Source organism: Nycticebus coucang, chromosome 10 (assembly GCF_027406575.1).
Source record: "Nycticebus coucang isolate mNycCou1 chromosome 10, mNycCou1.pri, whole genome shotgun sequence".
NCBI classification, from domain to species: Eukaryota; Metazoa; Chordata; class Mammalia; order Primates; family Lorisidae; genus Nycticebus; species Nycticebus coucang.
This window is the reverse complement of record NC_069789.1, coordinates 115,469,646-115,490,321: the sequence shown is the minus strand read 5'-3', so window position 1 is coordinate 115,490,321 and position 20,676 is coordinate 115,469,646. Positions and strand designations below refer to the sequence as shown.

General features: G+C 49.3%; 1 protein-coding gene across 2 annotated transcripts; it reads left to right on the top strand.

The window, feature by feature from the left end:
* Positions 1-594: 594 nt before the first annotated feature.
* RCN3 (reticulocalbin 3) lies at positions 595-18,575 on the top strand. 2 transcript variants are annotated; one of them, XM_053606586.1, is made up of 7 exons: positions 595-713; positions 1,093-1,340; positions 3,939-4,141; positions 7,888-8,060; positions 13,684-13,744; positions 17,090-17,289; positions 18,054-18,575. In XM_053606586.1, the coding sequence occupies exons 2-7, from the start codon at positions 1,099-1,101 to the stop codon at positions 18,159-18,161; spliced, it is 987 nt and encodes a 328-aa protein (XP_053462561.1). In that variant the 5' UTR covers positions 595-713; positions 1,093-1,098; the 3' UTR covers positions 18,162-18,575. The 2 variants fall into 2 exon arrangements, with proteins under 2 accessions (XP_053462561.1, XP_053462562.1); XM_053606587.1 differs by having other exon boundaries at positions 707-726.
* Positions 18,576-20,676: the final 2,101 nt, after the last annotated feature.

The window sequence follows — 20,676 nt, the reverse complement described above, 5'->3', positions numbered from 1 at the left end:
GCGTGAGCGACTGTGCAGGTCAGCTAATTGTTCCTATTTTTTAGTAGAGTCAGAGTCTTGCTTCTGCTCAGGCTGGTCTCTGATCCTGACCTCAAGGGATCCTCCCTCCTCAGCCTCCCAAAGTGCTAGGATTACAATCACGAGACACTTTCCTTGGTCGAGTCATGTATTTTTTCATTCATAAATTTCACAAATATTTACTGAATACTCAGGTGCCAGGTATCTTGAGGAATTCCTGGCTGGTGTCTGACTTGAATCCTTTTTTGTAGAGCAGGAGAGAATCCTCTTGGAGGAAAGGGGGTGCCTCCTCTGGTCCTTTGATTCGCCTGTTTCTTAAACCATCCCGCCGAAGAGAAAGAGAGAAAAATCTATCTTTCCTGAGGTTTTGGGGCTAGAGCAACTGGAGGTGGACAGCAAGGCACCTCAACGCCTTCTGGGAGTTGTAGTTCTTTTCGGCCGCGTTACTCCGTCGTCGCCCACTAAGTTTTCCGGCAACCCACCACACTTTCCTTTGTGGACGTGGCGAGGGGAGCCCGCGCCTCCGCCCCCTACGCATTTTGGCCCCACCTTTGGTCCTCCTGTGAGCGATCATTGGGCGGGGGGCGGGGCACTGCGCCACCAGAGGCGGAGCCTGCCTGGAGAGCAGCCAAATAGGGTATATTTGAGAGAACATAGTGTGGATTGTGGAGAGCGAAGCCCAGCTGGATAACGGGGTAAAGGGAGCGGGTAGGGGTCTCTACCCAGGGAGGGCGGCTCGGGGAGGATGGAGTCGAGGATCTCCAGGGCCTAGGCTGAGCGCGACACCAGGGAGCCTGGCCACCACCATCCCCCGCACTTCTCACGGGACTTGGCGCCACGTCTCTTCCCGTAATCTCCCCCTTGCGGATCTGGGACCACTCTGGGACTGAAGATTCAGTCCCCAAAGTTGGTTTTACCTCTGACCACCCCGCCCGTCTTTTCCCCATCGCTGGCTCTTCTTGAGCTCAAAAGTTTTCAGCCAGCTGCCGTCTCTCTGTTCTGTCCTAGGTAATCCCCCTAGACATCCACCCTCCTGTTCCCTTTCTGTCCTCATCTCTGTCCTCAACTCCCCAGGAACCGATGATGTGGCGACCATCACTTCTGCTGCTTCTGTGGCTGCTGACACAAGGGGCCCAGGGGAAGCCATCCCCAGACGCCGGCCCTCATGGCCAGGGGAGGGTGCACCAGACGGCACCCCTGAGCGAGGCCCCTCATGATGACGCCCACGGGAACTTCCAGTACGACCATGAGGCTTTCCTGGGACGCGATGTGGCCAAGGAATTCGACCAGCTCAGCCCAGAGGAAAGCCAGGCCCGTCTGGGGTAGGAGGGAGATGGGGGTGGGGCACGTTCAAAGGGAGGTTGGGGAGAGAGATGGGAGCATTGATGAGGGGACAGACTAGGGGCTGGGAAAAGGGATGGTATGGTCTGGACTTCAGGTCTTTGTGAAGATGATTCTATCATGAGGTTCTACCTCCTTTCCTCAGGAAAAACACAAATTAAAATTGAGGCCTCAAGAGAAGACATTTGAGGGCAGCAAACTCTGTGTTCAAGATACCTCTCCTCCCCAAGCCTCAGTTCCCTGCTCTGTAAATGGGTAGGGACTGATGTGGAAATTGAGCTTTATTATGTATGGAGCCCAGCCAGGGCAGGAAAATGGCTAAGTCCAGAATTTGAGAGTGAGCAGGGCTGAATGAGGTCTTGCAATGAAGGAGACAGAGCATGTTCGGTTCATCCTCTGTTGGGGCAGACAGGGCCAGAGTGGGCTTGAGGGCAGGGAGGCAATGGAAGCAGCCCCTCTCTGTGCATCCTGCTGATGCCCACTCATCCTACAAATGTGCTAGGATTTGTGCCTGAGCACCTCCTTAGTGCCAGGCATTGCTCTAGGTGTTAAAGTCACAGCAGTGAACAAACAAGACAGAAAGTATGGCAGAAACAACAATAAATCAGAGTATAAAGTGCATCAAATGGAGATAAATGTATCAGAGAAAAGGCGAGGGAGTGAGGAAGTATGGAAGGAAGGAGCAGATATGTGTGTGGGGGGAAGTCTGAGGAGGCCTCAGTGAGAAAGTGGTATTTGATCCATGTGAGCATCTGGGGGAATAGCAGGTCAGGCAGACAGAACAGTAAGTTACAAAGGGCCTGAGGCAGAAGTGGGCCTAGTGTATTTGGGGAACAGTGAGGTCACTGTGGCTGGAAGCCAGTGAGGGAAGGGGAGAGACTGGGAGGTGAGGACAGAGGAGCAAAAAGGTCAAGTTATGCAGGGCCTTTGCTGTCACCGTGAAGATATAAGCTTTTCCGAGTGAGAGAGCCTTGGGAGCTCTGAGCAGAGGGAGGACTTGAGCTAACTTAGGTTTTTTGGGGTTTTTTTGCTGTTTTTGGCCGGGGCTGGGTTTGAACCGCCACTGCTAGCATATGGGGCCAACACCCTACTCCTTTGAGCCACAGGTGCTGCCTGAGCTAACTTGGGTTTTAATAGAATACCTCCAGCTGTTGGGTGGGGAACGGACTGTAGGGGGACCTAGTATGCAGGGAGTATAGATAGGCATGGAATCAACTTGTGGGACACAAGACAAGGTGGTGGCTAGGCCAGGGCAGAGACAGTGGTGGTGTTGGCCAGGTCTGCTAGCTGTAAAATTGGGCATGAATGGGGGTGGGTGAAGGAGGGATGAAAGTGGGAGGGCAATGATAGGTTAACACCTTTAGCTTAGTGCTGACTATGGTGCTAGGGCTGTCCTATGGGCTGTTCATGGCTTAACTGATAAAATCGACACAACCACCTGCTGGGGTAGGTACTGTTATTTATCTCCACTTTACAGAGGGGAAACTGAGGCACAGAGAGATTAAGTCATCTGCCCACATCTTCACAGCCAGCAAGAGAAGAGAGCAGGGTTTGAACCTATAATGTCAGGCTATGGAGCCAAGTTCTTAACTATAGCTGGATCCTCAGGGTAGGGTGTGAGTCCCTGGGACAAGAGCTGACCCCTGACAGACCCTGGCTCAGACACCCTAGCATAGGAAGGAAGCAGTAACAGGACAGAGCTGGGGAGGGCTTTGCCATCTGGTATTGGACTGTGGAGACTGGGCCACAGGGGTCAAGAGACAGTGACAGGGAGGAGGGCTCTATGTGGGCATCACCAGGGGAGAGGAGAAGGGCTGGGGAGCTGACTGGCACTTGGAGAAAAGGGGCTGAGATGGGACCTAAGTGGCTTGACTTGCAACAGGGATGGGGGTGGGGTTGCACAGGAGACCTGCGGAGCAGAAGGTGGGGAAGATGAATAGCTGAGCCGGCCGGGATTGCGGGTGATAGTCCTTGGTCAGGGCTGGGTTCAGGCAGGAGCCGGCCAGAAAAGCAGCGGCACCGGGCGGGGCTGCAGAGCTGAGCCCGAAACTGGCGCCAGACGCCAGGGATGAGATTGGAGGACTGGGGGAGGGTCCGGAGACAGAGCCTGGGAGAGGGGTGGGTCGGCTGGGCATGGCCATGGCGTTTGGGGTTCAGAGTCAGACATAGGACAGGGGTCCCGCAGGCCAGGGGGGCAACATGCTACTGCCTGCTCCCTCACTGCACCCCATCTCAGTCTTACGAGAGTTGGAGCCCGTGCGGGGCCGAGGGGCGGGGGTTGGAGTGGAGGCTGTGGCCCTACGTGGTCTTGAGATCCCTCCCGCAATGGGGGATTCGGGAACAGTGGAGCGGGGTTTAGGCCTCCTGGGCCTCGGGAAGGGCGTGACTCACTTCTGTGGACGCCAGGGGTCCTGCGGTGGGGTGAGTCCCGAAATTGGCACGCGCCGCCCCCAACTTTGCCCTGCGACCGTGGACCGCACTTCCAGCCCCACGCGGCGGGGTGGGGAAATGTCTCAGGTGGAGGCGCGGACGTGGAGGGCGCGGAGCCGACACTGATATGGGCCCCGCCCGGTACGCAGGCGGATCGTGGACCGCATGGACCGCGCCGGGGACGGCGACGGCTGGGTGTCGCTGGCCGAGCTTCGCGCGTGGATCGCGCACACACAGCAGCGGCACATACGGGACTCGGTGAGCGCGGCCTGGGACACGTACGACACGGACCGCGACGGTCGTGTGGGTTGGGAAGAGCTGCGCAACGCCACCTATGGCCACTACGCGCCCGGTATGCGGCGAGACCTCGACCCTTGCTCTCTGCACATCTCGTCCTTTCTGATCACCTCATCCTGAGAGCCCTCAAATCATCTACCCAGAATCCCTGACCCTTGAGCAAGGTCTACACTTGTAGGTCTCCATCGCTCTGAGACCCCAATCTTAGACCTCTGGCTTTCATCCTGGAATTCATGGTCTCTATGAGCCTTTGCCTAGGGAAGTTAAGATTTGGCCTACGCCTACTTCCCACGCGCTATCACCTGGCGCCTGACCTCTGTGGCCTCTCATCCTGAGAACCTCAAGGCCATTTACCCTGCTTCTGACTCTGTTTCCTCTCTTCTGTCCCAAGCCCCAGCCACAGGCCTCGCCAAAACTCTTGCTTTCTATTCCCTCTCCTTTCCCTCCATCTCCCCAGCTTCTAGCATAGCCCCAGAGGGCTTTTTCTGTATCCAGAGCTGACTCTGTCCCTCCTCTGCTCAGGGCTCCCTGGGCCTCCAGGAAGACAATCCCAGCTCCTTAGCTTTGTTTTTCTGCATTTTCTGCCCCAAATCTTCTATGGTTTCTCTGAACTCACCATATTCCTCAAAATGTCCTTTCCTCCTCTCTGTCAAGCACTTGAGTCAGTATAAGCTACGGGTCTAAGGGTATAAGAGCAGGACTTTGGGGGCAAATGTGCCACTGTCAATTTAAAGTCCCGCCATTCCTGGCTGCATGCTGTTGGGCAGGATATTTCCTATCTCTGGGAACTAGTTTTCTCATTGAGAAGGTAGAATACGTGGAAAAGAACCCACTTTAATTGCTTTTTGTGAAGATGAAATGCACTATTATATTTAAGGAGCTTAGCATATTAGGCCAGTTGTGGTGGCTCACACCAGTAACCCTAGCACTCTGGGAGGCCAAGACAGGCAGATTGCTGAGCTCCGAAGTTGGAGACCACCTTTAGCAAGAGTGAGACTCCATCTCCAGAAATAGCTGGGCGTGGCTTAGCACCTGTGGCTCGAACTGCTAAGGGGCCACCTGAGCTGGCGGGTTCGAATCCAGCCTGGGCCCATCAAACAATAATGACGCAACCAAAAAATAGCCGGGCATTGTGGCAGGTGCCTGTAGTCCCAGCTACTTGGGAGGCAGAGGCAGGAGAATCGCTTGAGCCCAGGAGTTGGAGGTTGCTGTGAGCTGTGAGCCATGGCACTCTACCCAGGGTGACAGCTTGAGGCTCTTTCTCAAAAAAAAAAAAAAAATAGCTGGGCATTGTGGAAGGTGCCTGTAGATCCAGCTAGTCTGGAGGCAGAGACAAAAGGATGGCTTGAGCTGAAGAGTTTGAGGTTGCTGTGATTTGGACGCCACTTCACTCTACAGAGGGTGACATAGTGAGACTCTGTCTCCAAAAAAAAGCTTAACGTAAGTTCTGGCTTGGGACCTGTAGCACAGTTGTTACGGCACCAGCCACATGCATGGAGGGTGGTGGGTTCGAACCTGGCCAAGGTTGGCTAAACAACAATGACAACTGCAACAAAAAAATTAGCCGGGCGTTGCGGTGGGCACCTATAGTCCCAGCTACTTGGGAGGCTGAGGGAAGAGAATCGCTTAAGCCCAAGAGTTTGAGGTTGTTGTGAGCTGTGACAGCACAGCACTCTACTGAGGGCAACATAGTAAGACTCTGTCTCAAAAAAAAAAAAAAAAACATACAATAAGGTGCCTGTAGCTGAATGGTTAGAGCACTGGCCACATACACTGGGGCTAGAGGGTTCAAACACAGCGTGGGCCTGCTAAATAACAATGACAACTATGACAAAAAAATAGCCAGGCATTGTGTGGTGGGTTCCTGTAGTCCCAGCTATTTGGGAGGCTGAGGCAAGAGAATTGCTTAAGCCCAAGAGTTTGAGATTGCTGTGAGCTGTGATAGCACAGCACTCTACCAAGGGCAACATAGTCAGACTCTGTCTCAATAAATAATTAATAAAGAAATAAAGAAATAAATAAAAATATAAGCGAGGTGGTTCAACGCCTGTGGCTCAAATGGCTAAAGCACCAGCCACATACACCTGAGCTGGCAGGTTCGAATCCAGCCCAAGCCTGCCAAACAACAATGACAGCTGCAACCAAAAAATAGCCGGGCATTGTGGTGGGCACCTGTAGTCCCAGCTGCTTGGGAGGCAGAGGCAGGAGAATTATTTGAGCCCAGGAGTTGGAGGTTGCTGTGAGCTGTGATGCCATGGCACTCTACCCAGGGCAACAGTTTGAGGCTCTGTCTCAAAAAAGAAAAAAAAAAAAATATATATATATATATATAAGCGAGGCTACAGTCTCCTGTAGTCACAGCTACTTGAGAGGCTGAGATGGGAGGATTTCCTGAGCTCAGGAGTTCAAGGACCATCCTAGGCAACATAGTAACACCCAGTCTCAAAAAATAAATAAATAAAACAAATAAAAATACAAGTTAGCTAATATGTACAATATAACATATAAGCCCACATAATAAATTATACAGTGTCCATAAAGTTCATATATTTTATTTTATTTTTTTAAGTTCATATATTTTAAATTGAACACAAACTTCTCTTTTAAATAAGGGCTTAGTTTATTTATTTATTTTTTGTTGCAGTTTTTGGCCAGGGTTGGGTTTGAACCCGCCACCTCCAGTATATGGGGCCCGCTACTTCTTGAGCCACAGGCGCCACCCTGAATACAAACTTTGTGGATACCATATATATACAAATTATATTGTAAATATAATTAAATAAATTATGGATAAATAATAATATATCAATTATTATTAATTATGCGGAAGTCCCCCTGCTCCTGAATTATATTTCTTTTGTCTTCTCTTTCTTTTTTTTTTTTTTTTTTTTGAGACAGGGCCTCAAGCTGTGACCCTGGGTAGAGTGCGGTGGCATCACAACTCACAGCAACCTCCAACTCCTGGGCTTTAGGGATTCTCTTGCCTCAGCCAACCAAGTAGCTGGGACTACAGGCGCCCACCACAACGCCCAGCTATTTTTAGGTTGTAGTTGTTCCAGGCTGGATTCGAACCCACCAGCTCTGGTGTATGTGGCTGGCACCTTAGCTGCTTGAGCTACAAGCACCAAGGCTTTTTTAAAAATTTTAAAATTTTTTTATTTTTTGAGATAGAGTCTCACTATGTCACCCTTGGTAAAGTACCATAGTGTCACAGCTCCAGCAACCTCAAACTCCTGGGCTTTAGTGATTCTCTTGCCTCAGCCAACCAAGTAGCTAGAACTACAGGTGCCTGCCACAATGCCTGGCTATTTTTTGTTGCAGTTGTCATTATTTAGCAGACCCGGGCCAGTTTGAACCCACCACCCTCGGTACATGTGGCTGGCGCCGTAACCACTGTGCTAAGGGTGCTGAGCCTTGTCTTCCTTTTTTTTTCTTTTTGAGACAGTGTCTTCTTTTGTCTCTTGGGCTAGAAGGCTGGAATGCAATGGTGTGATCATAGTTTATGGCAACCTCAAACTCCTGGACTCAAGCAATCCTCATGCTTTGGTTTCCTGAGTAGCTGCAACTACAGGCGCCAGCCATCACACCAACTGGTTTTTCTATTCTTAGTAAAGATGGGTTCTTGCTCTTGCTCAGGCTGGTCTCAAACTGGTGACCTCAAGGGATCTTCTCACTTCAGCCTCCAAGAATACTAGGATTACAGGCATGAGCTACCGCGCCCAGCCTCCTTGGTCTTTTTTTCTCAACATGCCTGGTGTTACCTCCCTAAAGCATGTCTCACTAAGATGTTTCCTTTCCCAGGTGAAGAGTTTCATGATGTGGAGGATGCGGAGACCTACAAGAAGATGCTGGCTCGAGATGAGCGGCGTTTCCGGGTAGCCGACCAGGATGGGGACTCCATGGCTACTCGGGAGGAGCTAACGGCCTTCCTCCATCCTGAGGAGTTCCCCCACATGCGGGACATTGTGATTGCTGTGAGTGAGGGCTGGAGGAACCCTTTCTGGGACCCAGGCTTTTCACCCATACTCTAGTATCCCAGCACCTACCAGGGCAGGAAGTCACCAGCATCTTCCCTAGGGAACCCAGGCTACAAATGCAAATCAGTGGAGGGTGACATTTTCTAGCCCACTTCCCAATCCCCAGTTTCTAACCTCTCTTTACCAGGCCATCCCTCTGTATGCTCACATTTGGAGTGAGGTCCCCCACGTGCCCTCAGACAACCGTATCCCCACAAATGCCTCAGGGAACCCCAATCCTGGTGAAACCCCAGGAACACTCCACACATGAGTGTTCACTCTGTGACCTCTCCTGCTGGCCCCACATATTTTTTCTTTTTTCTTTTTTTTTTGAGACAGAGTCTCACTTTATCACCCTTGGTAGAGTGCCGTGGCATCACACAGCTCACAGCCACCTCCAACTCCTGGGCTTAGGCGATTCTTTTGCCTCAGCTTCCAGAGTAGCTGGGACTACAGGCGCCCACCACAACGCCGGCTATTTTTTTGTCGCAGTTTGGCCAGGGCTGGGTTTGAACCTGCCACCCTCAGTATATGGGGCCAGCACTTTACCCACTGAGTCACAGGCGCCACCCTTTTTTTTTTTGAAATAGTCTCACTTGGTCCCCCTTGGTAGAATGCCATAGCTGACAGCAACCTCCAACTCCTGGGCTTACGTGATTCTCTTGCCTCAGCCTCCCAAGTAGCTGGGATTACAGGTGCCCGCCACAACACCCAGCTATTTTTATTTTTACTTTATTTTATTTTTATTTTTTTAATTAATTACCTAATTTTTTATTAAGTCATTCGTACGTAGATCATAAATACATTTATACCATTATGGGATTCGATGTGTTGATTATTTGTACAAATTGGAGTGCTTACATCCTACTAATCAACATAGCTTTCACCTCATTTACCCAATTACAGCATTAAGACATGTGTTTTTTTTGTTTTTTTTTTGTAGAGACAGAGTCTCACTGTACCGCCCTCGGGTAGAGTGCCCTGGCGTCACACAGCTCACAGCAACCTCTAACTCTTGGGCTTACGCGATTCTTTTGCCTCAGCCTCCCGAGCAGCTGGGACTACAGGCACCCGCCACAACGCCCGGCTATTTTTTTGTTGCAGTTTGGCCAGGGCTGGGTTTGAACCCGCCACCCTCGGCATATGGGGCCAGCGCCCTACTCACTGAGCCACAGGCATTAAGACATTTGTGTTCTACACCTGATAGATCCAACTTGTGCTTGCATGTGCTTCATAGGGGTGGTGCCCCTACTAACACTCCCTCTATCAACCCACCCCTCCCTTTCCCTCTCCCTCCCCTTCCTTCCTTCATCCTAGGCTATAGTTGTGTTTCATTTTTCATATGCAAGTGTGAGTGATTATAAATTGGTTTCACAGTAGTACTGAGTACATTGAATATTTTTTTCCGTTCCTGAGATACTTTACTAAGAAGAATATTTTCCAGTTCTATCCATATAAACATAAAAGAGGTAAATTCTCCATTTTTTTTAATGTTGCATAGTATTCCATGGTATACATATACCACAATTTATTAATCCATCCATGGCTCGTGGGCACTTGGGCTTCTTCCATGACTTGGCAATTATGAATTGAGCTGCAATGAACAATGTGGTGCAAATATCTTTATTGTCAAATGATTTTTGGTCCTTTGGATATACACCTAGAAGAGGAATTGCAGGATCAAATGGCAGGTCTACATTTAGATCCCTGGCCCAGCAATTTTTAGAGAAGAGGTTTCACTCTGGCTCAGGCTGGTCTCAAACCTGTGAGCTCAGGCAATCCATCTGCCTCGGCCTCCCATGTGCTGGGATTACAGGCGTGAGCTGCTGCACCCAGCCTGAGATAAGGTCTTGCTCCATCACCCAGGCTACAATGCCATGGTGTCAGCCTAGCCTTAAACTCCTGAGCCCAAGTGATCCTCCTGCCTCAGCCTCTCTAGTAGCTGGGACTACAGGTGGCGCCCACAATGCCTGGCTAGTTTTTCTATTTTTAATAGAGATGGGGTCTTGCTCTTGGTCTGGTTGGTCTTGAACTCCTGAATTCAAGGGAACCTCTCACCTTGACCTCCTAGAGTGCTGGAATTATGGGCCTGAGCCACCATGACTAGCCTTTCTAAGGAATTTATGTACTTGATTTATTCAGTTTGGCAACAACCCTTGAGGTGGGGCTTTGGCCTGGCTCAGAAATTGACACAAAGGCCTAGAGAGGAAAGGTATCATCTTGCTTCCCAGGGACAGTTTGACTACGCCCTCTTGAACTCTGCTCCCTACAAGATCCAATAAACCTTTACTTATTTATTTATCTTGAGACAGTCTCACTATGTCACCCTTGGTAGAGTGCTGTGCCATCATAGCTCACAGCAACCTCAAATTCTTGGGCTTCAGTGATTCTCTTGCCTCAGCCTCCCAAGTAGCTGGGACTACAGGTGCCTGCCACAATGCCCGGCTTTTTTTTTTTTTTTTTTGGTTGCAGTTGTCATTGTTTTTTTTTTGTTTGTTTGTTTGTTTTGTTTTCTTTTGGAGAGACAGAGTCTCACTGTACCGCCCCCTCAGGTAGAGTGCTGTGGTGTCCTAACCCTAACCCTAACCCTAACACAGCTCACAGCAACCTCTAACTCTTGGGCTTACGTGATTCTCTTGCCTCAGCCTCCTGAGCAGCTGGGACTACAGGCGCCCGCCACAACACCCGGCTATCTGGCCGGGTCTGGGTTTGAACCCGCCACCCTCAGCATATGGCGCCCTACTCACTGAGCCACAGGCGCCGCCCACAGTTGTCATTGTTTAGCAGGCCCAGGCCTGAACCCGTCACCTTTGGTATATGTGACTGGTGCCTTACTCACTGAGCTATGGGCAACTTATTTATTTATTTTATTATTTTTATTTTATTTTATTTTTTTTGTAGAGACAGAATCTCACTTTATTACCCTCGGTAGAATGCCGTGGCCTCACACAGCTCACAGCAACCTCCAACTCCTGGGCCCAAGCAATTCTCCTGCCTCAGCCTCCCGAGTAGCTGGGACTACAGGCACCTGCCACAATGCCCGGCTATTTTTTTTTTTTTTTTTGGTTGCAGTTGTCATTGTTTTTTTTTTTGTTTGTTTGTTTGTTTTGTTTTGTTTTTTTGTAGAGACAGAGTCTCACTGTACCGCCCCCTCAGGTAGAGTGCCATGGCGTCACACAGCTCACAGCAACCTCTAACTCTTGGGCTTACGCAATTCTCTTGCCTCAGCCTCCTGAGCAGCTGGGACTACAGGCGCCCGCCACAACACCCGGCTGTTTTTTTGTTGCAGTTTGGCCGGGGCTGGGTTTGAACCCGCCACCCTCGGCATATGGGGCCAGTGCCCTACTCACTGAGCCACAGGCGCCACCCGTAGTTGTCATTGTTTAGCAGGCCCAGGCCTGAACCTATCACCTTTGGTATATGTGACTGGTGCCCTACTCACTGAGCTACGGGCACCTCATTTATTTCTATAGACATTAGGTGTTGCTCTTGCTCAGGCTGGTCCCCACCTCCATATCATGAATGGCTGATTTCACGCAATGGTAGTGTTGAGCAGTTGCAGTGAACACTGAATGGGTTGCAGGGCCAGAAATATTTTCTGTCTGGCCCTTTATGGTGTCCGCCATGCCCTTGTCTAAACACTCTGCTATCCTTTCTCATGTTCGTGGACAGTGTCACCTATCCACATACAGGATTTCAAAATGTGACTGTGAGTTATAACTGTGCCATAAAGGACAAACTAAGGCCAGGCATGATGGTTCAGGCCTGTAATCCTAGCACTCTGGGAGGCCAAGACAAGTGGATTGTCTGAGTTCAGGAATTTGAGACCCTCATTCTAAGAAATAGCTGAGTGTTGTGGTGGGCGCCTATAGTCCCTGCTACTTGGGAGGCTAAGGCAAGAGGATTACTTGAGCCCAAGAATTTGAGGTTGCTGTGAGCTATGATGCCATGGCACTCTACCTAGAGTGAACGAAGTGAGACACTGTCTCAAAAAAGTAAAATAAAAAGGACAAACTAAAGGAAAGTCACTTCAAATAATAAGACTTTGAATATATGGCAGCGCCCGTAGCTCAGTAGGTAGGGCGCAGGCCACATACCCTTGGGCTGGAGGTTTGAACCCACCCAGGCTAGCTAAAACAACAATGACAACTGCAACAACAAAAAAAAATAGCTGGGGGTTGTGGTGGGCACCTGTAATCCCAGCTACTAGGGAGGCTGAGGCAAGAGAATCAATTGAGCCTGAGAGTTGGAGGTTGCTATGAGCTGTGATACCACAGCACTCTATTGAGGGTGATAAAGTGAGACTGTCTCAATTAAAAAAAAAAATATGTGTATATATATATATATATATATGTAGGTGTTGGAGAGTTATCAGAGCTAGCAAACAGCATAGGATAGTCAATTACACTTAAACTTATTAACAATATATAAACAATAAATCATTCTCTAATATAAGTATGTCCTACACAATATTTGGGACATATTTTTCATAAAAAGTTGTTTATTTAAAATTCAAATGTAACTCATCCTGAAGTATGTATCTCAAATATATGGAATGTAATTATACTGAAGAATCATTTGTTATTTATCTGAAATCCAACTATCATTGGGTGTACTGTATTTTATTTGTCAACTCTAAAATATTGTGGCTTAACTTTGCTAGAAGGTACAGTGATGATGCCTGCAGTGCCATATATATATATTTTTTTATTTTATTTTATTTTATTTTTGCAGTTTTTGGCCGGGGCTGGGTTTGAACCCACCACCTCTGGCATATGGGGCCGGCGCCCTACTCCTTTGAGCCACAGGTGCTGCCCTATATTTTTATTATTAAATCATAGCTGTGTACATTAATGCGATCATGGGGTACCATACACTGTTTTTATAGACCGTTCGACACATTTTCATCACACTGGTTAACATAGCCTTCCTGGCATTTTCTTAGTTATTGTGTTAAGACATTTATATTCTACATTTGCTAAGTTTCACATGTACCCTTGTAAGATGCACCTGCAGTGCCTTATATTGAATGAGTCTGAATGTAAAAGTGGGGAATAGAAGCTATTTTGCTCAAGAAGTTTGCACAAGGGCGGCGCCTGTGGCTCAAAGGAGTAGGGCACTGGCCCCATATGCTGGAGGTGGCGGGTTCAAACCCAGCCTCAACCAAAAACTGCAAAAAAAAAAAAAAAAGAAGTTTGCACAAAACAAAGAGTAGCAGTGTTGCGTATGGATCAAAACGATCCACAAATGTGTATATCCAATAAAGCAGGGTTAGGGGCCAGGCTCTGCTAGCTGTAAGAGGTTTTACCCCTTCCAGACTGTTTGCCCAAATGTGAGAATGTTAGGGACAGCTCTCCTTGCCTGTAAGGAGCCTGTGCTTTGCTGTACACTGGGGTTCCCTGGCTCTCAGCATGGTGCCCACATCACAGGATGACCCCAAAAGCCATCAGATTCCCCACACACTGCCCACTGAGACTACCTGGTGCTTGTCCCAGAGAATCTCACTTCCTAACCCCAGGGGCCTGGCCTCCCAGGGGAGCCAGTGCATCCACACCCTGTCTCAATGCCTCTTTCTCCTCAGGAAACCCTGGAGGACCTAGATAAGAACAGAGATGGCTACGTCCAGGTGGAGGAGTACATTGGTGAGTGAGCCCCAGTTCCCTCTGGGTAACCTGTCTTTTCCTGGGCACCCGTGGCAGTGGGCGTATATTTCCCAGAAGAGAGCAGTAACCCTTAGAGGCAGGGCAGGAACATTGCTTGAGTTCATGTACCGAACACTTATTGAGTAGCTATTATATGCCAGACACAAAAGCATCTATTAAGCACCTACTATATACCAGGCCCAGGAAACATTTGTTGAGCACCTACTACAGACAAGTGGTTGAGGATACAGCAGAAAATAACACAGACAAAATTCCTCCTCTGTGGTGTGAAGTTTCTATTTTTTTTTTTTTTTTTTTTGTAGAGACAGAGTCTCACTGTACCGCCCTTGGGTAGAGTGCCGTGGCGTCACACGGCTCACAGCAACCTCTAACTCTTGGGCTTACGCGATTCTCTTGCCTCAGCCTCCCGAGCAGCTGGGACTACAGGCGCCCGCCACAACGCCCGGCTATTTTTTTGTTGCAGTTTGGCCGGGGCTGGGTTTGAACCCGCCACCCTCGGCATATGGGGCCGGCGCCCTACTCACTGAGCCACAGGCGCCGCCCATGTTTCTATTTTTTTTTTTTTTTTTGAGACAGAGTCTCAAGCTGTCGCCCTGGGTAGAGTGCTGTGGCATCACAGCTCACAGCAACCTCCAACTCCTGGGCTCAAGAGATTCTCCTGTCTCAGCCTCCCAAGTAGCTGGGACTACAGGTACCTGCCACAACGCCTGGCTATTTTTTGGTTGCAGCCCTCATTGTTGTTTGATGGGCCCGGGCTGGATTCGAACCTGCAAGCTCAGGTGTATATGGCTTGAGCCATAGGCGCTGAGCCTTTTTTTTTTTTTTTTTTTTTTGAGACAGTTTCACTCTTTTGCTCTGGGTAGAGTGCCTTAGCATTGTCATAACTTAAAGCCACCTCAAAACTCCTGGCTCAAGCGATCCTCTTGCCTAAGCCTCCCAAGTAGCTGGAACTACGGATGCCCCACACAATGCCTGGCTAGTTTTTTCATTTTTTTTTTTTTGTAGAGACAGAGTCTCACTGTACTGCCCTCGGGTAGAGTGCCATGGCGTCACACGGCTCACAGCAACCTCTAACTCTTGGGCTTACGCGATTCTCTTGCCTCAGCCTCCCAAGTAGCTGGGACTATAGGCGCCCGCCACAATGCCCGGCTATTTTTTTGTTGCCGTTTGGCTGGGGCTGGGCTTGAACCCGCCACCCTTGGCATATGGGGCCAGCGCCCTACTCACTGAGCCACAGGCGCCGCCCAAGTTTTTTCATTTTTAGTAGAGACAGAGTCTGGCTCTTGTTCAGACTGTTCTGGAGCTGCTGAGCTCAAATAATCCTTCCACCTTGGCTTCCTACCTTGCTGGGATTATAGGTGAGAGCCACTGCACCTGGCCTAGGATCATTTAAAAACTAAAGAAACATGACTTGGTGCCCATGGCTCAGTGGTTAGGGAGCTGGCCACATACACCAAGACAGGTGGGTTCAAACCAGCCCAGGCCTGCTACAAAACAATGACAACTGCAACAACAAAATAGGCGGGTATTGTGGCAGGCGCCTGTAGTCCCAGCTACTTGGGAGGCTAAGGCAAGAGAATTGCTTAAGCCTATGAGTTAGAGGTTGCTGTGAGCTGTGCTGATACAGCACTCTACCAAGGGCGGCACAGTGAGACTCTGTCTCAAAATAAATAAATAAAAACTAAAGAAACAGGAAGAAGCTCTGAGCTCACTATGTGCGAAGACAGTTTGTGTGCTCCGCTTGGGCTCCCACCCTGGTGACAGTTCCCTGGCCTGGTTCCCCAGAGGAAGAAGGTATTCTGTTCTAATCATCATGGTTTTATGTCTGAAGTAAAAAGACTTGTCACATTGTCACATTTATTCTAAATCCACCCCGGGGTCAGGAGTTTTACAAACATTTATAAATAATTGAAACAAAGTGAGAGGCTTCTGAGTTTTTTTTTTTTTTTTCTTTGAGACAGAGCCTCAAGCTGTCGCCCTGGGTAGAGTGCTGTGGCATCACAGCTCACAGCAACCTCCAACTCCTGGGCTCAAGCGAGTCTCCTGCCTCCGCCTCCCAAGTAGCTGGGACCCCTGGCGCCCACCACAACACCTGTCTGTTTTTTTTTTTTTAGTTGCAGCCATCATTGTTGTTTGGCGGGCCTGGGCTGGATTTGAACCTGCCAGCTCAGGTATATGTGGCTGGCGCCTTAGCCGCCTGAGCCACAGGCACCGAGCCGCTTCTGCGTTTTTGAGGGTAGCATTCTAGTGTGTCCTATTATTTGGCCAACAAAATCTCCACTCATTTCTCCTTCACGGGCAGTGCTTCCTACCTGCCAGGCCCTGGCCTTGCCCCATCACATTTAGTTTCATTCAGTCACATCAGTTTCACCTGTAGTATCATGATCTGTAATACAATGATCGCAGGTAAATTGGGTTTTGATACTAGTCTCATTTACTTTTTCTTTTTTGAGACAGGGTCTCAATCTCACTCTGTCACCCAGGCTAGAGTACAGTGGTGTCACAATAACTCACTGTAGCCTTTAACTCCTGGCCTCATGTCATCCTCCTGACTCTGCCTCCCAAAGGGCTAGAATTACAGGCATGAGCCACACTGTGTCTGGCCTACATTTTTTTTTTTTTTTTTTTTTTTGAGACAGAGTCTCACTATATTACCCTTAGTAGAGAGCCATGGCATCCTAGCTCACAGCAACCTCAAACTCTTGGGCTCAAGTGATCTTCTTGCCTCAGCCTCTCAAGTAGCTGGGACTACAGGCACCCACCACAATGCCCAGCTATTTTTTGGTCGTAGTTGTTGTTTGGCAGGCCCGGGCTGGGTTTGAACCTGCCAGCTCAGGTGTATGTGGATGGTGCCCTAGCCGCTAAGCTACAGGCATTGAGCCTCTAGCTACTTTTTAAATATTTTTCTAGCTACTTTTTTTTAGAGACAGGAGTCTCCCTCTTGCTTAGGCTGGTCTCAGACTTCTGAGCTCAAGCATTCCATCCACCTCGGCCTCCCAAAGTGCTAGGACTATAAGGCATGAGCACCACACCCAGCCTTTTTTTATTTTTTAGAGACAGAGTCTCATTTTGTCACCAGGCTAGAGTGCACTGCTGTTATCATAGCTTACTGTAACCTCAAACTCCTGGGCTCAAGTGATCCTTCTGCCTCAACCTCCCCAGTAGCTGGGACCACTTTACTAATCCCATTTAAATAGAAGGGGAAATTGAGGCAAAGAAAGTGTAGTAAATTGCCCACAGTCACAAGCCAGGAAATGTCAGAGCCAGGATTGACCCCCAGGTTCCCTGTGCTCCCTGACTCTGTCCCCTCTGTCCCATACCCAGCGGATCTGTACTCTGAGGAGCCTGGGGAGGAGGAGCCAGCCTGGGTGCAGACTGAGCGGCAGCAGTTCCGGGACTTCCGGGACCTGAACAAGGATGGGCGACTGGATGGGAAAGAGGTTGGCCACTGGGTGCTACCCCCGTCCCAGGACCAGCCCCTGGTGGAGGCCAATCACCTGCTACAGGAGAGCGACACGGACAAGGTGCCACGATGAGATGCATAGCAGGCACTGAGCAGGGATGCTGGGCGGGTGCGCAGACATAAGCAAGCCTGCACCTGGGGCTGGGGTCATCCCTGTTTGGTAGGATAAAGAAAGAGGGACAGGGCGGCGCCTGTGGCTCAGTGAGTAGGGCGCCGGCCCCATATGCCGAGGGCGCCGGGTTCTGACCCAGCCCCGGCCAAACTGCAACAGAAAAATAGCTGGGCGTTGTGGCGGGCGCCTGTAGTCCCAGCTGCTCGGGAGGCTGAGGCAAGAGAATCACGTAAGCCCAAGAGCTGGAGGTTGCTGTGAGCCGTGTGACGCCACGGCACTCTACCCGAGGGCGGTACAGTGAGACTCTGTCTCTACAAAAAAAAAAAAAAAGGAGGGCGGTGCCTGTGGCTCAAGGAGTAGGGCGCTAGTCCCATATGCCAGAGGTGGCAGGTTCAAACCCAGCCCCAGCCAAAAACCAAAAAAAAAAAAAAGGAAAGAGGGACAGAGAGAAAGAGATAGAGGAGTACAGAGACCCAGAGAGATGGGAACAGAGACCTGAGAGAAGGGGACACAAAGACCAGGGGGACTGGGTGGCGCCTGTGGCTCAAAGGAGTGGGGCGCCAGCCCCATATGCCGGAAGTGGCAGGTTCAAATCCAGCCCCAGCCAAAAACTGCAAAAATAAAGAAAAGACCAGGGGGATATACTTAGATATACGGATGACTTTCACAAGCAGGGCCAGTGTTGTCCCCTCTGACCCCTAACCCTCCTCTAGGACGGGCGTCTGAGCAAAGCTGAGATACTGGGCAACTGGAACATGTTCGTGGGCAGCCAGGCCACCAACTATGGCGAGGACCTGACACGACACCACGATGAGCTCTGAGCCCCACCGTGCCCCTTCCAGCCTCATAACCCATTGGATGACCCCAAGGAGGGGCCACAGTGGCCAGGCCCCCTCCCTTTCCGGGCCCTGTAGGATGGGGATGCAGATCCCAACATCTCCATGCCCCTGGACCCTCAGGGACTACCTTGGTCAGTTTATCTTACTGAGACACTTGGGCCCTCCCTGCCCTCTCACAGTCCAGGAAGGTGAGTGACACCAATTTCACAATGGCAGAATCTCTCAGCATAGACCCAGGCCCCTCACCCTGAGCTCAACCTCCAGCAACCTCCACTAATATCCCCACTTCACAACTGAACCTGCCTCACACAGACTGAGAAACTCCCAGCCCAACACTGTCCCGCTCAGCCTACCCCAAAACGCCTTCCCCTGCCAGGGAGGCAATAAACCCAGTGCTGGGCTTCATTTGTGTGTCTGTCTGTCTGTCTGAGGGTGAGGGGGTGCTGGGGAGGGATTGGGGCCTGTGATGGTGGAGAACCATGCTGGGTGTTAGGGGGACTGAGGCATGAAAGAGATCAGGCATTTCAGGGGGATGCTGGGTGTCAGTAGGGCTGGAGGCCATTCTGGGGATGAGAAATAAAAAAAACCAGATGGGGGCTGGGCATGGTGGCTCACACCTATAATCTGAGGTGGGCAGATTGCCTGAGCTCCAGAGAGACAAAAATAAAAAGCTGGGCATTGGCAGGTCCCTGTGGTTCCAGCTACTTGCAAGGCTAAGGCAAGAGAATCACTTAAGCCCAAGAGTTAGAGGTTGCTATGAGCTGTGATGCCAGAGCACTCTACCAAGGGAGGGAACAAAGTGAGACTCTGTCCCAAAAAATAAAAACAAACAATAAACAGATGGGAAGCCTGGGCCCCTTGGAACTCCAGCTTGTGGGGAGGCAGAGACAGAGGGGCTGAAGTGGCCCTAAAAGGGGATCATGGTGGAGGTCAGGCTGGGAAATAGCTTGTTCTGGATGTGGGTACTGTTTCCCAGGGGTGTTCAGCCAGTGAAATTTATTCAGCTGTCCACATATGATGTGTGCCCTTTTATGCATGATAGAGTTCTATTCAAAGTTTACTTTTTAATTTTTTTTTTTAATTAATTAATTGATAGCCGGGTGTTGTGGCGGGTGCCTGTAGTCCCAGCTACTCGGGAGGCTGAGGCAAGAGAATCGCTTAAGCCCAGGAGTTGGAGGTTGCTGTGAGCTGTGTGATGCCATGGCACTCTACCCGAGGGCGGTACAGTGAGACTCTGTCTCTACCAAAAAAAAAAAAATTTATTTATTTGTATTGTTAAATCATAGCTGTGTACATTAGTGCAATCAAGGGGTACAATGTGCTGGTTTCATATACAATCTGAAATATTCTCATCAAACTGTTCGACATAGCCTTCATGGCATTTTTAGTCACTGTATGTAGGCATTTGTATTCTGCATTTAGTAAGTTTCTCCTGTTCTAAGATGCACTGTAGGTGTGGCCCCACCCATTACCCTCCCTCCACCATAACCTCCCCCCTCCCTTCCCCTTCCTTGGCCCTTTCCCCATATTCTTGCGCTATAGTTGGGTTATAGCCTTCATATGAAAGCTATAATTTAGCTTCATAGTAGAGCTGAGTACATTGGATACTTTTTCTTCCATTCCTGAGATACTCTGCTAAGAAGAATATGTTCCAGCTCCATCCATGTAAACATGAAAGAGGTAAAGTCTCCATCTTTCTTTAAGACTGCATAATATTCTGTGGTATACATGTACCACAATTTACTAGTCCATTTGTGGGTCCATGGGGACTTGGGCTTCTTCCGTGACTTAGCAATTATGAATTGGGCTGCAATAAACATTCTGGTACAAATGTCTTTGTTATATTGTGATTTTTGGTCTTCTGGGTATAACCTAGTAAAGGAATTATAGGATCAAATGGCAGGTCTATTTTTAGGTCTCTAAGTATTCTCCAAACATCCTTCCAGAAGGAACATATTAGCGTGCATTCCCACCAGCAGTGTAGAAGTGTGCCCTTTTCTCCCCATCTCTGGTTTGGGGATTTTGTTATGTGGGCTACTCTTACTGGGGTTACGTGATATTTCAAAGTAGTTTTGATTTGCATTTCTCTGATGAATAAGGATGATGAGCTTTTTTTCATGTGTTTGTACATCATGCGTCTGTCTTCTTTAGAGAAGTTTCTCTTCAAGTCCCTTGCCCACCCTGAGATGGGGTCGCGTGTTCTTTTCTTGCTAATACATTTGAGTTCTCTGTGGATTCTGGTTATTAGACCTTTATCGGAGGTATAACCTGCAAATATTTTCTCCCATTCTGAGGGCTGACTGCTTGCTTTACTTACTATGTTCTTGGCTGTGCAGAAGCTTTTTAGTTTGATCAGGTTCCAGTAGTGTATTTTTGATACTGCTTCAATTGCCTGGGGAGTCCTCCTCATAAAATATTCACCCAGCCCAATTCCTTCAAGAGTTTTCCCTGCACTTTCTTCAAGTATTTTTTTTTTTTTTTTGTAGAGACAGAGTCT

Coding starts and splice junctions, on each gene's coding strand:
- RCN3 (XM_053606586.1), top strand. CDS start 1,099: ATGATGTGGCGACCATCACTTCTGCTGCTTCTGTGGCTGCTGACACAA. Junction 1,341..3,938: donor GAAAGCCAGGCCCGTCTGGG/GTAGGAGGGAGA, acceptor CCCGGTACGCAG/GCGGATCGTGGACCGCATGG. Junction 8,061..13,683: donor TGCGGGACATTGTGATTGCT/GTGAGTGAGGGC, acceptor CTTTCTCCTCAG/GAAACCCTGGAGGACCTAGA.